General features: G+C 38.3%; 1 protein-coding gene across 1 annotated transcript in view; it reads left to right on the plus strand.

Annotated features, from left to right (window-relative positions):
* Positions 1-18,644, plus strand: part of PREX2 (phosphatidylinositol-3,4,5-trisphosphate dependent Rac exchange factor 2) — a 217,378-nt gene that overhangs the window by 150,345 nt on the left and 48,389 nt on the right. Inside the window, exons 32-34 of the mRNA XM_036338466.1 lie at positions 251-468; positions 4,464-4,566; positions 11,318-11,461. Of these exons, the coding sequence (XP_036194359.1) occupies positions 251-468; positions 4,464-4,566; positions 11,318-11,461 (465 nt within the window). The remainder of the gene's footprint in view (positions 1-250; positions 469-4,463; positions 4,567-11,317; positions 11,462-18,644) is intronic.

Consider the following 18,644-nt stretch of genomic DNA (forward strand, 5'->3'; position numbering starts at 1 on the left):
CAATTTAGGGATTATAAAATAAAGTCATAATGTCATATAAGAAAAATTATTTTAATGTTTCTAACACTTTTCGGTGTTTTCTAAAAAACAAAGTTGCTAAAATATATGTGCTCATTAAGAGAGCTCAAATTTACATTCTCACATCCTGTGAATTTAGTGAGAGGTCGAAATAACAGCGAGGGTAAAAGCTTACTGGACTGGTTTGATTGATGACATTTCTCAAAACTCCCTCTGTTCTCCTGGATCGCAGACAGTGAGCCACAGCTCCGAAGAGACATGGTTTTCTGCCAAAGTCTCGTAGCCACAGTCTGTGCCTTCTCCGAGCAGCTCATGGCAGCCTTAAACCAGATGTTCGACAACAGCAAGGAAAATGAGATGGAAACGTGGGAAGCCAGCAGAAGGTGGCTGGACCAGATCGCCAATGCCGGCGTTCTTTTTCACTTTCAGTCCCTTCTGTCGCCAAACTTGGTAAGGAATCACAGGACACACCGCTGTCTGTGTCTGTTGTAACATATTCGCTGTAACATGTTCCCAAATAGCAAGTGGTTATTCGTTATTATATAAGCAGTCATTCAGCTCCTTCAAAAGAATATATATTTTTCATGGGTAAATGTAATTGTTTTTTTTTAATATGTTTTATTGATTTTTTACAGAGAGGAAGGGAGAAGGATAGAGAGTTAGAAACATCGATGAGAGAGAAACATCGATCAGCTGCCTCCTGCACACCCCCTACTGGGGATGTGCCCACAACCAGGGTACATGCCCTTGACCAGAATCAAACCTGGGACTCTTCAGTCCGCAGGCCGATGCTCTATCCACTGAGCCAAACCAGTCAGGGCAAATGTAGTTTTAATAGGCATGTAGAAGGAGTTCTTTCTTTCCTGATTTTGACCTGTTCTCAGTGGTTGCTAAAAGCTGAGAAAGCCTTGATCTGTTATTAACTCCTGCATCCCTAAGCACTGGCTGAAAAGGGTCTTCAGAGGAACCAGGGTTTCTCTGCTGTGGTTCCTTATTTCCGGTGCAGGAAAGGGGTCCTGCCATGCATGGAACTCAGCCTCCCGCTGAGGCTGATACTCTGGAACATTCTTGATAGAGAGCTCTGACAACTTGCCTGTCACATGGTCTGACAATCTGTTTAAAATTTGCATGTGTTAAGTGATTCTATTTCCTTCCTTCGTAATCATGTTTGTCCTGTTAAATCTAAGAACATTGCTCTAATTACTGTAGGATATTCCATGTTTATGCATTAGTTTTCCATAGTGAATATGAAAAAAGCCTCTTGAAATATGTGATAAATAACACTGTGGTGAACTTAGAGTTTTTCTCACCCATACTTTCTGTGGTTCTGATAGTTGTCATGATGTTTGAAGGCAAATATGTTTACTTTTAAATATAAACTTAAGGTGCTAATTAAATGGAATAGTGATTTTGAACATGAGATAATGTAGCTACCAAGTAACATGGTTAAGATTTTAAACAAAAGCATATGAGTTTATACATCAAAATAAAGCTTTTCTTCAATGACATTGAGGATAGGGAGGTCATCGCTGTACTGCACGGTCATAAAAGGTTCTGGAAGGTTAAGTAAGTCAGTCCACTTCAGTGTACTTCAGAGAAACAATTAGATTCTTCTGCGAAGACTCTGCTGCACTCCATATGGGTGATCATTTTTTTTTATTTGGTTGCTATTACAACCAAATATAAGATTTAATTAATGAAATACTTAAATAAGGCACTTTCAAAAGTGTGTTTAAAATAGATATTAATCATTGCCTATGAAACAGAAATTACATAAGATAGGAAGCCTACTTTCCAACACATGGCAGACATTAAGTATCAAACGAATGAATAAATCAATGAATGAGTCTTTATTTCTGTTCTGTTCTTTCTTTAACACTGCCATTGTCTAGTCAAGTGCTGGTACTTTAGCTTTAACCTGAATTTTATTTGAAATTTTATTTATTTATAATCCATATATCAGATAAGTGACATATCCAGGTTATATAATGAATTCTTAAAACTAAGCAATAAAAAGACAACGCAAAAAGTGGGCAAAGGTTTTGAATGGCTGTTTCTCCAAAGAATATATAAAATTGCCAAAAAACATAAAATAGATAGTCAACATCATTAGCCACTGGGGAAATGCAACTCAAAACTAAGTGAGATACTATGTCACGCGCGAGGTGGATGGCGAGATTATTCATAATAACTAAAAAGTGGAAACAAGCCAAATTTCCATGAACTGATGAGTGGATAAACAAGTTGTGGTATATCTATACAGCCGAACGTTATTCAGCAATAAAAATGAATGAAATACCAATACATGCTGTAACATGGATGAATGTTGAAAACGTTTTGCAACATGAAATAAGCCAGTTACAAAAGACCACATATTCTGTGATTCCATTATTATGTAATATGGGAAACAGAAAAATCTTAGAGACTAAAAGCAGGCTAGTGGTTACCTGGGGCTAAGGACTGGGGGGTGGAATGTGGGAATGGAATGCTTATGGGTACTGAGGTTCTTTTTGGTAGTGGAAATATTCTAAATTTAGATGGTGGTGATAGTAATACAGCTCTGTGAATATACTAAAACCCCTGAGCTACAGCAAAATGTAAGTCTCTGTTTTACTATGGTTGCAAATATCACACTTTACAGGGGTGAATTTTGTAGTATGTGAATTATATCTCAAGAAAGCTGTATTTTCGTTAAATTGTTCTTGCAAAACACTTATGTTTATTACAGAATTGATTAAAAATCCAAAGGTAACAAGAAAAACACACACACCCCGTCTTTCTGCCTCTGAAGCAAGAACAGAAATGCCCCCCGGGACTGTGAAGGGCTCTCTGGGAGCTACAGGCTCTGAGGTCTGTGTGCCTGAGCTCTGAGCACAGTCCTGGTCACTTGGCTATGGCTCCAATTGCATCAGCAGGAGCATTGTGGCGTGCACCTTAGCAATCAGAGGCCAGCCTCTTTGGGACGTTTCTTTCTGCATGTTTCCCTCTCAACTGGAAAAACACTGATTCTTTAGTCCAGTCCTTCCATTTCCGTTCATGGCATATTTCTGCTGCTTCAAACGACTTTAAAAAACTGAACAGTTCAATAAACATTTATCCAGCACTTACTGTGTACCATACACTATATTAAGTACCACACCAACGTGCAAAGGTGGCAATTCTCTTAACCTCTTTGTTTCCACTCAGTGATTCTTTTTTCACACAAATGAAATTCTTTACCGTCTCCTGCAGTTTCTACTAATGCTGCCCCCAACATATGGCTATAAACTTAAAGCAACTTTTAAAAAATGTGTGTAAAGTATGTTAACATTATTGTTTAAAAGTATCATTGACACTCTTCAGGAAACAATGTCACCTTTAAAAGATAAGCGATATACGGTAAGGCTCATTATTCTTTCATAAGGAAATTTGTAAAGGACTGGAATCTAGTGATGGCGAACCTTTTGAGCTCGGCATGTCAGCATTTTGAAAAACCCTAACTTAACTCTGGTGCCATGTCACATATAGAAATTTTTTGATATTTGCAACCATAGTAAAACAGAGACTTACATTTTTGATATTTATTTTATATATTTAAATGCCATTTAACAAAGAAAAATCAACCAAAAAAAATGAGTTCATGTGTCACCTCTGACACGCATGTCATAGGTTCGCCATCACTGGACTAGATGGTGAGTGCACTGAATTGCCCACAGGAAGGCCAGAACCTAGCACTGGGAAGATGATCTCACTGAGACATGCACTGAGCTTATTATCATGTCTGGCCTTACCTGCCTCCGCTGGAAAATAACATGCTTTAAGGATGTAAGAAGTGATTAAAACAGTGGGATCTCATGGTCACAAGATTCTAGGTTAGAGCACCAAAAGACAAGTGAGATGAAAAAGATTCTTATCCCCAAGCCCTTCAAAAAATCATTACACACATGCAAATTTCTTTTATCAGAGTTTTAATAAATTGCAAAATGAATAATGCATAGTTATCTTATTGTAAAATAGGGTGACCATTATGTGTTGTGGCTTTTTTAATACAACAACATTTTCGCCTTTCAGCTGTTACATTAATAAGATTATACAAATTTAGAGGCAAATGGTATGCTTTTTGTAAAGATTCATTTGTAAGTAGTAAAAATAAATATGATTAGGCTCTAGTTACAAAATAGAATGAAGAGCTGTGTAGAACCATTTAAACAATTGGGAAAAGTAAAAATATAAAACTCTAAAGAAATCTGTAACTTTGAGAGATTTATTAATTTTAATTTAAACAGCAAACTTTTAGTTAAATGTTGATAATTTGATTTGAATGTGAATAAAACACAAGTGAAGCAAGTTTAGGTCTGGGGATGTTATGTAATATTATGTTATGCTGCGCTAAGCTATGTTATGTCATGTTATGTTATACACAATCCTATTATATCATGTATTGTTTGTTTTCCCTCTCTTTCTAGACAGATGAACAGGCCATGCTAGAAGATACACTGGTTGCACTATTTGATTTGGAAAAGGTTTCTTTTTACTTTAAACCATCAGAAGAGGAACCGCTGGTTGCAAGTACGTAGTTAAATGTTTTATAGAATTTCTTTGTTATCAAACAAACACATATGGTAATACTTTGATATAAATATATTTTAAATGAAGTTAATTTTATTATTTTTTAAAATATATTTTTACTGATTTCAGGGAAGAAGGGAGAGGGAGAGAGAGATAGAAACATCAATGATGAGAGAGAATCATTGATCAGCTGCCTCCAGCATGCACCACACCAGGGATCGAGCCCCAACCAGGGCATATGCCCCGACCAGGAATCAAACTGTGACCTCCTGGTTCATAGGTCAACGCTCAACCACTGAGTCACCCTGGCTGGACTGAAGTTTATTTTACATAAAATATCATATTTAGAGAAAATAATAATAGCTAATTGGGAGGCATAGAAAGTATATATAGCATAAGCCTACAAATAATTCTAAACTTTCATTTGTACCTATTAGTTTGGCCTTCAAAATGTTTTGAATATGTGCATCAAATTTTGTGCTAGTCAAAATTTTCTTCCCTTTTTTATTTTTGTTATTTTGGTAAAACATACATACCATAAAATTTACCACTTAAATAATTTTCAGTGTAGAATTCAGTGGCATTAAATAAATTCACACTATTGTGCAACTATTTCCAGCATCCATCTCCAGAATTTTTTATTCTCCCAAATAGAGACTTCATACTCATTAAGCAATGTCTCCATTCCCCCCTCTTCCAGTCCCTGGTAATCTCTTCTCAACTTTCTGTCTCCATGAATTTACTATGCTAGGTACCTCTTATAAGTAGGATCATAGAATATTTGTTATTTCTACTGCTTTTTTATGTAAAGATTTTTTTTAAATAAAAGGACTGCCGTAATATTTCTGTAGCTTCCAAAACTTTTTCTCAAATATGTACAAAATTGATTGAGTTGACTTTGCTCTCCATATCTTCAATTGTTCCTCTAGGACAGCGGTTCTCAACCTGTGGATCACGACCCCTTTGGGGGTCGAACAACCATTTCACACGGGTCGCCTAAGACCATCGGAAAGCACATATATAATTACGTATTGTTTTTGTGATTAATCACTATGCTTTAACTATGTTCAATTTGTAACAATGAAAATACATCCTGCATATCAGATATTTACATTACGATTCATAACAGTAGCAAAATTACAGTTATGAAGTAGCAACGAAAATAATTTTATGGTTGGGGGTCACCACAACATGAGGAACTGTATTAAAGGGTCGCAGCATTAGGAAGGTTGAGAACCACTGGTCTAGGGATTGTGTTAGCAGGCAACGCAAACAAGTATTTAGGGCCAATAAGAGTCCTATGTTATGCTCACTTTGTATAAAATTTAGATCTAAACCAGTTGAGAAAGACATTATAGTTATTTGATCTGACAATAATTGAAAAAAGTTATAATTTAATTTTGAAGTAGACACACATTCTATACTTTTTGCTTGCTTAAAAATGAAAATAAATCATTTCATTCTGAATGTCAAGAATTTTAATGTGTATAAATATAATCACAATAATTATCTTGATTCATTTATTTATCCTCTACAACAAGCATGTCAAACTCAAAGGCTAACACACACCAAATAAACCAGGCATGCAGCCCACGTGCCCTGAGTTTGACATGCTTGCTCTACAATGTCCAGGATGGCAACAACCCTTTCCTGTCTTGTTCATTGTTATATCTCCAGCACCTAAAAGAGTGCCTGAAACAGAAAAGGCAATGTTGTTATTTTTCCCCAAGGAAATGAATGAACAAATATCAATTAAGTATATGCATTGCCACAGGCAGAAGGGCATTATTATTATAAAAGTTGAAGGAAGAACACACTTAGTGTGATGATTGAAGGAGAGAACTTCAACAGAACGTCATTGTATCTAATGTAGCGAAGCAATTGCTTAATGAATTGAGGGTTTGAAAAATATTCCTTTGATTTAGCAATTTGATGTCAGTATACCCAACAAAAGGGAGTAATTTGGAAGTTTATATTCAGAGAAATAGCAATACCTAGGGTTTAATTCTATATCTTTTAGTTTCTGCAAGTTCTCATTTACCTACTATTTCAACATTGTCATAAATAGGTTTAAAATTTATCTCTGAGTCCAAGAAATCTTTAGCAGTTTTATTATTTTTCTGTCTCTTTTTTTTTTTCCCCATAAGTGTGAGGATCTTATGTACTATGTTAACTTTTCCAGGGCTGAGAAAGGTTCTTACTTATGTTCACATTTCTGATGTCTAGTACAATAAATATTGACTCAATAAATATCCATTTAATCTGTGATCTGATTTAAGAATGATAATCATTTATTCAATCGTCAAAAATTTCTGAAACATCTACTATCACCAAGTACTATTCTAGGTGCTGGATACGGTAGAGATCTAGACAGACAGATAGGCCTGACAGAGCGGATATTCAAGTGGAGAGATAGAAACAATAAGCAAGACAAAATGAGGTAATTTGATAATAAATTAGAAGATAATAATATGAACGTATAAGGGAAATAGAAGAGAACAGAGGATGAAAATGAAGGGGCTGATGAAAGGGGGCGAATGTTGAACAAGCTGGGGAGGGAAGCCTTCCTAAGGAGAAGAGCAGAGACCTGAATGCGTTCAGGGAGCGAGTCATACAGGTATTTGGGAGGGCGTGTCCCAGACTCATTGGAACAGTGTGGCATGCTCTCAGGATTGCAAGGAGGCCTGTGTGGCTGGCATGGAGTGACTGAGGGGAAAAGAGTAGGAGATAAGAAGGAACGCAGTGGCCGGCAAACCGCAGCTCGGCAAACCGCGGCTCGCGAGCCACATGCGGCTCTTGGCCCCTTGAGTGTGGCTCTTCCACAGAATACCGACTTCTGCGCATGGGCCACAAAGTTTCAATCGCACTGTACGTGCGCTCCTGCATGTGGTATTTTGTGGAAGAGCCACACTCAAGGGGCCAAAGAGCCACATGTGGCCCGCGAGCCGCGGTTTGCCGACCACTGGCCGCTAGACCATTGAAAGAGCTTTCCCTTTCTAATGAAGCCATTGAGCAGAGGAAGGACATGATCTGCCTTACTTATTAAGGCTGCCTCAGACTGCTGTGTTGAATAAATCATTACTGGCGGCCAGGGCAGAGGCAGAAAGAGCAGTTCGGAAGCAATTGCAATGACCCAGGTGAAAGATGATGGTGACTTGACCTTGATAGTAGCTGTGGAGATGGTAAAAGTCCTTGGTTCTGTATGTATGAAATTATGAAGATAAGAGGACAAAATTTTATTAAATTTTCACCTTCACTGATAAATGACAGAGAACAAAAACATGAATTACAATGTTAAGAATATAGGTTATATTCTAGGGAGAATTTGTCTGATAAAGGGGATTATTTGATAAGGATAATATTATTTGAACAAATTGTATGGTCTTCTGTGGTCGTGTATAAAATAAAATGTATTTTCATCTGCTTGAGTAATGTAGGCACAGCTTTGCTGAAGGGAGAGAAACTCTATTTTCACAATATAACCTAATGTTTTCTTCCTTCTAAATTTTGCCTGAGGAACTATAAATTTCAGGAATACTGTTTTCTGTGGTTTAAATATGACATTTCTGGTTGAGTGGTCTGTTGAACAAGCAGCAGAGGAACCGATACCATAAGCTTGATAAATATCTACTTATTGCATATGCACTATGATTTAACTTTGGCCTGTTGAAAATATACTGTTAAAGATAATTAAGACCGGTTAACTAACTTTTGTATGTAAATGTAGATGAATCTGCGACAGACACAAAAACTGTGCGATACATTTGGCAATACATTTTTATGTCTTTCCCTGAAGCATAACCTCACCTAGTGAAAGGTCAGCTCCCATGCTACATTACTAGGTATTCCAAATAAATTAAAAATAGTGATGATAGGAATCTAGTTATTCTAAACTAATTTCAAGAAAGAGAATGATTCAGTACCTGCGGGTCATCACATCCTATTTATGTGGTGTAAGAAAACCAGAGCTTTATCATTAATTGCATGTGATTTCATTTCTATAAGCATAGAAGCAGAGGCATCAGATTGACTAATTAATATGTGTCACTGTAATGAGAACTAGTTGGCTGCATGTCTGTGTGAGAAGGACTCAGTGCAGAGGATGGAAGCATGAATATATAAAGAGAATAAATAGGGAACATCGACCTTGAAGTCCAGAAACCTTAGTTCAGATCCTGGCTCTGTTCTCATCTGCACGAGAATATTAGCTTTCCCCACTCTCAGGATTTTGAGTTTTAAATAAAGTAATGTATTTGAGAGTCTCCAGCATTATATAAGGCTAATGGTAATATTCAGTAAATATTCTAATCCCTCCTCCTTGCTTTATTACTTTGCATTTTTCAAAAAGGTATATTTAGCATTATTTATAGTCTAATTTTTTTAGTAAATAATGGTGAGATTCTGAAGAAATATGACATGCCAAGCAAGTAGAATTCAAATGTCTGGATTGAAAACAGTTCATTTTCTTGGAAGAAATAATTATTAAGTATATACAATGTATTAAGTGCTAAACTAATTTTTAGGGATATAATGGTGACTTAATAAAACAAAGTCGCTGTTGGCATAAAGCTTAGAGATCAATGAGCGATACATGGCAATCTGACCCACTTCAGTATAGGGAAAATACAAGATACTTCTCATCTCATATTATGTAACTAGGGGCCCAATGCATGAAAATTGTGCAAGGGGCTCGGCCCTCGCAGCCATGGTGGCTTGCCTCAGCCCTCACAGCCCCGGTTTCATCAGGAAGGTCGTCTGGAACGTCTTTCGGCTGTCCGGTCTACTTAGCATATTACGCTTCTATTATTATAGATTGGTGGAGGAATAAAGGAACTAAATGATTATCTTGTATATAATTAAATTTTGTGGGAAATCTTTATGGTTTTGGAGAATAGTATAATGACAGCAGATCTTCCCCTTTTTAATTTTATGGTAACTATTAGGGGAATGAGTATTTTTGAACCTCTACTCTATCTATATGCACCTGGAGCTGTGGATGCCATGGTGAATAAGACAGACACCGGACATGTCCCTGTTTTCATGGCGCTCACAGCCTAATGGAAGACAGCAAGAAAGGAATCAATCATGTACCAGTTAGGGGCATGGTAAATCCTGTGCAGAAGATAAGTAAGGCATGAAGAACAAGGGTGAGGTGGCCCTTTTAGGAGTCACCAGGGAAGGGTTCTCAACAGAAGTAGCTTTTAAGCTGAAATCTGAAGGGCATGAAGGACCCAGCCCTGCAGAAGGAAAAGGTAGAGCAATTCAAGCGAAGGCAACTAACAACTTCTGAGTCAAAAACTTATTTTCAAACTCACTGGCCCATCCCGTGATGGGGCCGTGTTTACAGGGAGGGATCCCACCACCGAAACTTCTCTCAAGGGTGAACCTCTCTGTAGGATGGAATCCGAAACCTTTCCTTATACGATAACGTTTTTGAAGGTTTTAATCATTGCATAGTCCTAATCATCAAGTTTGCTTTTCATAGTTGATAAATTTCCACAGATAAAAGGCAGCAGTTTTCAGGTGCACCAAACACTTTGAGAGCAATGGGTTTCCATTCTTTCAGGGAGTACTCTTCATTTTTAACTTCATTTTAAATTCATTATGTTTGATTATTTTTATTTTCAGTTTCTTCATTTCTGGTAAAGCATCTTTATTTGTTCTTTGTTAGTCCTATCATATGGAACTCAACTGCTGCATTATTTTCTTTCCAATAACATGATTCATCTGCTTATGCAGCGATTGGCTGCATTGTTGCCACGGAGCAAAGGGATGGGACTTAACAAAATTAAAAAAATATAAATATTAATAACATTGTATGAAATGGGGAGCAAGAAGATACCGATATTTAAAATACAGAAATTTGTATTTTCTTTGGTGTCCATGCATCTTTTCCTCTTTATTTTAGAATCAGGAAAAATAAAAAGATTGTTCCAATCATTAAAATGCAATTATTTCCAACTCTTTAACTGTTTATTATTTTTCCTAAACCAAAATCCTTCATCTCCCTTTTAAAAAAGAAACAAAAATAAAATGAACTTTATTAGTATACGCATCAAAGAGATTTGTAGATGTTAATACAGAGCTTTTAAGAAAGTTTTTACATGCCTTTTTTAAAAAAAAATTATCTGGAAATTATTTGCCATGATGAAGTATCATAAAATGAAGAGGATTTATGACAGCACTGTGAAATACTCCTGCAGCATTTTCTCTTGGTGTTTTGGGTTTTTGTTTTTTTGAGTAAATAAATTTAGGATATTTGAAAAAAGATAATTTCTAATGACTGTTGGACACCAACAGAAATAATCCAGTTTTGATCTGGAGCTGACTTTGATAATGGTTGGTAGGTACTCAATTCCTTGCACAATACTTAAGAAGTATACCCCAGGGACCCATTTGACTAAAATGTGAATGAGGCAGTGGCCCTGGGAGATTGTGATTCCAAACCATGTGTAGCTTAACTTCTCATTTCATTCAGTGAGACATCTGATGTATCAAAGTGTGATGAAGTTTCCTCTTACAGGGTTTTATATACAGTACAGTAATAAATGTTATTTAGTTAATGAGAACCTGATTTATAGTCTTTCCCTGAATGACACAGTAAGGGTGCCCAAACCTGAACTTAATAAACATGGGTACTTTAAGATATTTAGTTTCTAGTAATTTTCAGGATTCTTTTTAAAGGTTAACAAATTCTGCTATGCAGTGTATCTGATTTTAGGAAATAATATAACATTAAATGTCATTTTAGATGTTCCTCTTACATATCAAGTGGAAGGAAGCCGGCAAGCTCTGAAAGTTTACTTCTACCTTGATAGTTATCATTTTGAACAACTGCCTCAACGGTTGAAAAATGGAGGAGGGTTCAAAATTCATCCTGTTCTTTTTGCACAAGGTAAACGGCTTCCTTTTTTTTTTTTTTTTATACTTCATGTACCTAAATTACTCTGTCTTGATTGATTTTTAAAAATAAATTTAATTGTAATCATCATCATGGTTTTTCCATTAATTTAAAAATTCATGCATAATGCCTAACTAATATATTTACTTCTGGGAATGTTTATTAAGAAAATAATCACATATGGTTTAAATATTTATAAAATAAGATTACAGCATTATTTATAATAGAGTAACAAGACACAACTGGTTGAAATAAATAAAGATAATTTAATTTGGCTTAAATAAATGATGGTAGAGCCATTAAAGTTGTATTATTTACAATATTTTATGATATAGAAAAAGGTTCACATATACACATTCAGGTTATGAAAAATAATTTGTATTATAATCTCAATTATGTCATACATGTATTTATATACTTATATTATTTAAAATGCTTTTAAAATAATTGGATGATTAATGATGATATTTTATTCTTTGAGTTTTTCTGCATTATGTCAGTGAATATGTATTCCATTTGTAAATTAAAAAAATTTTTTTTGGAAATGAGCAGTGAGTAGCAATGCAGTAGAAGAAATTAAGATTAACACAAGTGAGAAAATTCTTGCAGTGAACGGGTTTCCAAAGGAAGGTCCCACATCTTTTAGTTTTTTATTTTTGGAGTCATAAATGCAGCCTAGAAAAGATCAGAAGTCCGGATTATTGTGTAGTTTCCTCTCGTCTATGTCTTTTTTTAAAAAAAATATGTTTTTATTGATTTCAGAGAGGAAGGGAGAGGGAGAGAGAGATAGAAACATAAATGATGAGAGAGAATCATTAATTGGCTGCCTCCTGCATGCCCCCTACTGGGGATTGAGCCTGCAACCCGGGCATGTGCCCTTGACTGGAATCGAACCTGGGACCCTTCAGCCCGCAGGCCGACCCTCTATCCACTGAGCAAAACCAGCTGGGGCCTAAGTCTTTTTTTTTTTTTTTTTTTTTTTAAATCCATGCTGTGGTCACAAGATTATATCCATTTTTTTCTGAGTAATATGATAGAACATTTCATTTTTTTCTTCTTTTGAGTTTTCAAGACCTGCATTGGTTTTGCTGGGGAATTTTATATTCTTATAAAAAAATGAGAAGAGAAGAGGAATAAAATTAACCTTTGTAACTGAAGAACAGACGGCATATGAAACCTAAATTCAGTACCAAGTGAAATTTCTGCTTGTACCACATGCATATTATTTTAATTCTAAAAACAATGACCACCAAGAACAGATTCTTGGCAAGAATACATTTTAGCAAAGGAAAATTCCAGTGATGAGAGGATCCTAGGAGTTATTATAAGGTATTTCCTCCCTCCCTCTTCCTCTCCCTGTCCTTCTCCTCCACCCTTGCTCGCTCTCCCTCCCTCCCACCCTCCCTCCCTCCTTCTCTTTCTCCCTCTCTCACTTTCTCTCAATCTCTCTTTCTCTCAACCTTCCTTCCTTCCTTCCTTCCTTCCTTCCTTCCTTCCTTCCTTCCTTCCTTCTTTCCTTCCTTCCTTCCTTCCTTCCTTCCTTCCTTCCTTCCTTCCTTCCTTCCTTCCTTCTTGCCTTCCTTCCTTCCTTCCTTCCTTCCTTCCTTCCTTCCTTCCTCCCTTCCTTCCAACTATATTAGGGTCCTTAAAGGTAATACAAGATTCTATAATGAAAAGGAATAAAAAGGGGAAAAAAAACACTGAGAAAAAATAGACCTTTGGAGCTATGTTAGGAGAATTAAGTTCAGCCTAAAATATGTTAAAAGCCATTATTGAGACATTGATTTAGAAGACAGGGAAAGATGCTGGTCTAGAATGTTAACTTTTATAGAGTTTAACCAGAGCTTACAGTTGTTACAGCCTCTTCCCTTCTTTTCCTTTGTCTCTTTTAAAAACTCTGTCTTTGAAATCATTACTGAGATGACAGATGGCATTAAGCATCTTTTCTAAAAAAATTATTACATGTGTGACATATCAGCCATAAATAGCTGAATATTCATACCCAGCAGCAAGTGTACATAGGAGAAAGACTACTTTGCAAGTAACCTTTATTTTATAATTGTGGCTAAACAAATTTTAAAAGAATGCCTAAATATATATTATTTCAGTAAGTACAATATCACTTTTAAAATGTAATTTAGCCCAGCTGGTGTGCTCAGTGGTTGAGCGTCGACCTATGAACCAAGAGGTCACAGTTCGCTTTCTAGTCAGGGCACGTGCCTGTATTGCCATCTCGATCCCCACTGTGGGGCATGCAGGAGGCAGCTGGTCAATGATTGTCTCTTATTATTGATTAGTGGCCCACTGCACAGATTCGTGCACATAGAGAGGAAGTTAATTAAAAGAAATATTTTACTATCACTATTTGCCCTTTCTCTATAATAGAAGTGGGCCAAATTCACAATCAACAATGACAGTTTAAAACACATGCGTGCGATTGGTACCAGTGAGAGTGTTATATATATATCTCTTCCATTTGGAAGAGATTCCAAATGCTATCTATTCTGGGACAGAAAATAGGATTCTGCTGAGATGTGTCAACTTAGCCTTTTATCCTATATAATAAAAGCCTAATATGCTAAATATCCAACTATTCGACCGTTCGACCAGTTGCTCTGACACACACGCACTGACCACCATGGGGAAGACACTCCGACCGATAGGTTAGCATGCTTCTGGGGTCCAGCCAGTCGGGACTGGGTGAGATGGGCTGGTTACGCTGTGGAGTCCTCCTCAGTCCCTCCCCGGCCCTGATCGTGCACTGATGAGGTCCCTCAACCTGGCCTGCACCCTCTCACAATTTGGGACCTCTTGGGGGGATGTTGGAGAGCCGGTTTTGGCCCGATCCCCACAGGCCAGGCCGAGGGACCCCACCGGTGCACAAATCCGTGTACTGGGCCTCTAGTATATATAGAATACACTTGCTTAATTAGACCTGCTTTCAGATGTAGCTAAACTTTTTTCAGCCCAGTGAAGCACCCCAACTTCTCTTTTAGGTAATTGTCAACAACACAGCAGTAAATATCAACACGAAGTAGATTATTATTGTAGATCATGCAGGGAGAACAAAGGGTAAAATATTTAACTGCAGCAGTGTTTGACTATATTCTCCGGAGTGAGAAAATCTGAAGTTTTTCAAGGTCCACCATTTCTTCTTTTCAGTCAGGTCAAGTTTCTAAACTTTCTAAATCTTCGTTTTCTGGCTAATGAAAAGAAAATAGGATTCTGCCGAGTCTCTTATCTACCTACTCCAGGACTTCTGTGAGGATCAAATGAGATGAGGCACAGGAAAACGCTTTACAGACATTTGGTTAAGGTGTGAAATGTTTGCACCTGGCTATAAAGCAAGTCGTGTTCCTGGGCTGAAGAAACTGCAAGGAGGCTAGTTGCTAGGGAGTGGAAGCCGGGCATTGCTACGTGATGTCATTACCAGCGCCCACAACAACTATTTCCAGGCTGGACTGGGCTGTGGGCCGCATTTTGCGCCATGGGGTCTCGGTAGCATCAGCTGCGATTTTGTGGGCTATCACTCCAGAGTGGTGGCTGAACTGTGTCCCACTTTGGGGAAGCCTAGTGTTGCTTTGTGGACGCCAGGTCCACAGTGACATTTCTCTGTAAATGGCCAGTGTGTGCCACGCAGCTCTTGCATTGAGCGTCTGCCCCCCTGGTGGTCAGTGCGTGGCATAGTGACCGGTCAGATGGTAGGACACTTAACATATTAGCCTTTTATATATATACTAGAGGCCCGGTGAACAAAAAGTTGTGCACTCGGGGTGGGGGGGTCCCTCAGCCCAGCCTGTGCCCATTTGTAGTCCAGGACCTCTTGGGGGATGTCCACCTGTCGACTTAGGCCCACTCCCTGGGGGATCAGGCCTAAGCTTGCAGTCAGACATCCTTCTGGCAGCCAGGGAGCCCTTGGAGGATGTCTGACTATAGGCTTAGGCCCCCAAGGGAGCTGTGATGAGGAAGCTGGGGTGACAGAGGAGCCATGCTGCCCTGCCTGGCCGCCCCAGGTCGGGTCGCACACAGGACGCCCACCGCCCTGGGTCACAGATAGCAGGCCCGGATAGCGGCGGGGCAGGCGGGATGGTGCTCACCTGTCCTGCCTGCAGTATGCAAATTAACCGCCATCTTTGTTGGCACTTAATTTGCATATCACACTGATTAGCCAATGGGAGGCATAGTGAAGGTATGGTCAATTACCATGTTTGTCTATTATTAGATAGGATATATACCTCTCCTTCTCTCCTCCTCTCTGAAATTAATAAAAATATATTTTTAAAATGTAATTTCAAAAGAAACTACAGCAAATGTTAGTTTTAGTAGTTACACAGCAGTAAAATATGAAAAATGAATTGAATAAGTATCAGTGGAAGTACTTGTGCAGTTAAGGTCACAGATAGGTAAAGAAGACTAGGAAACAGTTTGTCTCATTGAGATTCTGTCTTTGATAAAATTGCCTGTAGAAAGGGCTTCAGGAGTTCCTCTGCATTCACAAAACTCCCATGAGGAGCCATAAGTAGCTCTCAGTATTCATCAGATTGAGGGGAGCACATTAAATATAGCTCTGGTTTGAGTGGAGACTACCATCTGGTAATTGAAAGAGTTGATAAATGGAAGAGATTCCCAATGGAATCTATTCTGGGATAAACATTTATTTGGAGGGTTTTGGTTCTGTGTGGATATGCATACATGAGTCTTTGCTAGCAAATAAAAAAATAGAAATATTAGATGAATTTGAAAACTTCCTGGGAAATTTATTAAAATCCTCCCTCAGAAAGTTGTCAGTAGTACCGTATACTTGAACAGGAAGTGAATGAGCTGCCTCTCCCAATTTTCTTACTAGAGAGGGTTTGGGCAGAGGAGGGCACACTCATGGAGGGGGCACCCTGCAGAGATGGGACCAACAATTAGATCAGGAATTCCAGGGTTGGAGGCCAGTGGGGAACACATTAGGGAACATGCATCACTGAAGATCAGAGCTGCAGAACAGAATTATAGGCAGACAAAACGAATGGCACAGATTTCCAAGGTAAGGGACACAGACACAGTCAGGAAAGTCAGCACAAAGCATAACACAATGCCAGAAGGTGAAGATCACGCTAAAACAATCTTCTGTAAAAACATCCTACAAGTCAGGGGATTAATCCTGTTGGGATCCCCCAGCCCTGGGTGAGATAAAGGAAGTAAAAAATGGGAATAAAGGAGGGTATTGAGGGTCACTTCCTCCTCGCTGACTTTCACTTCATCCCCACTGGCCTGTTTTCATGCTGTCTCTCAGTGGTTCCCAGTACTGGCTGCATATTTGTCCCCTTGGGAAGGTCTTAGAAAATACCCAGGCTTGGTCCCAAACTAAACAAATACATCAGAATCTCTGGGAGGTGAGGTCCAAATGCCAGTATATTTTAGCCTTCCAGGTGATTCTAAATGTCCACTGGGAGGGAGAAGGCACAGGACTATGTGGAATATGAAACACTGTGCAATTATCCAGTAAATATTTGCTTAATTAGAATAATCCATTTCACAAATGTTTGACCCTGCTAGATTCTGGGCAGTTGTGGGGAGGGAGCTGGATCTTTTTGCTTCTGCGTTGTTAGGCCATTAGGATGCAGGCTGCCTCCAAAGGAGATGTAATTGCATGGGACAAATTTCCAGCAAAGGCTGACGATGCCTTAAGGAGCTGACAGCTAGGATGTTTTTCTGGTTATTCTAGCAGCTCAGCAACATTTTTGAAGGGGGATCTGAGTGGGTGACTCTCAGAGCATCTGCCATAGTCCACATCTTGCGCCCTCAGATCCATTCATTTTTTAAGAATCAGGAGTGTGTCCCTCATGACTGATGGGCCTCCCTTCCTGGGAGGATAATTGAGAAGAAACATGTTAATGGGACAAGCTATAGCCCTATTGCTACAGCTGGTCTTGGGCTGCAGTAGATTGTCATTTCTCCTCTTCTGCTACCCATTATAGGTTAGCCTTGTTCTCAGCTTGAACCTCTGCTGCTCTCTGTGGCATACATGACCAGGACCTTCATCCCAGAGGGTCAAAAGTGGGCAAGGGAGTACTAAGAGGGACCTGAGTGGATTACCTGGATGCAATTCACATTATGCCTCATAACTACTCCCTTATGATGATCAGGGTCTATTAGTCTTGCCAAGATGGTATTTGCTCTTCTTGGCTGCTGATGCCTTGGCACAAGGAATCTCCAGTGCCCAGGTGGCAACCACAGCTTACAGTTTCGTGGAACCCCTCCTTTGTTTCCTAGGGAATGTGTGCCCCTTTGAGGATCGGAATCTTTAAACCCAGGGAGCCAGAGTTTCAGGGAGGAACGAACACAATCCCTAAGTAAGGCATTGGAACTGAATTTGTATTCATTTCCAGGACTGCCACACAAATGGCCACAAACTAGGTATTCTATCAGAGTTCTTGAGGCTAGCAGTCTGAAATCAAGATGTCCACAGGATGAGAATTAAGGTAAAATACTAAGGAGTGGTCAAATTCTAAAGTCTGGACGTTAATGTACATTAACCTACTTTTCTGAGAATAGAAATTGAATTTGGCAAAAAGTCATTCCATTTTCTTTTCTTTTTTTTTTTTTTTTTTTAAACAATAAATACCAAGCCACGGACCTAAAAGGGGGAATGTGTTTCCATACAAAGTTTACTTTTTAAATATAGATTTTTTATTCATTTCCCCACAACACCATGCAGGTAACATAAAATTTTGTGAAACTCTGGTGAAATTATTAGACTCTCCTCTCTTAAAAATTTTTTTTCACATAGTTGTGAATTTTAACTGTTGTTAATTTGGAAATATTGTCGAGAAGAGTGATGAAAATGTCCATTTGTTTCTAAAGTGTAATAAACGTTTAGAACAGGACTGGACATTTTGGTTAAAATCAAGCCATCCAGACTTTTATAAAAATTAGATCCCAGGTGTTTTCTTCTTTCCCTTCCATCCCCCAACCCCTGTTCCCCTCTTACTCCTTCCTAGTGTTTTTCCAGTCTCTTTGGTCTTGAATCACAAACTTCCTGTTTGGCTAAGCACACTCATGCATAATCTATATGCCCTGAAAATTGGATCATGCCCATAGAGCACTGGGCATGTTGCCTAGTACATAAAACACGTGCAGTGAATGATAAGAGTAGTCATAGGCTCTCTTAATACTATTATTTACCTTA

The sequence above is a fragment of the Myotis myotis genome, unplaced genomic scaffold (assembly GCF_014108235.1).
Source record: "Myotis myotis isolate mMyoMyo1 unplaced genomic scaffold, mMyoMyo1.p scaffold_m19_p_16, whole genome shotgun sequence".
NCBI lineage: Eukaryota > Metazoa > Chordata > Mammalia > Chiroptera > Vespertilionidae > Myotis > Myotis myotis.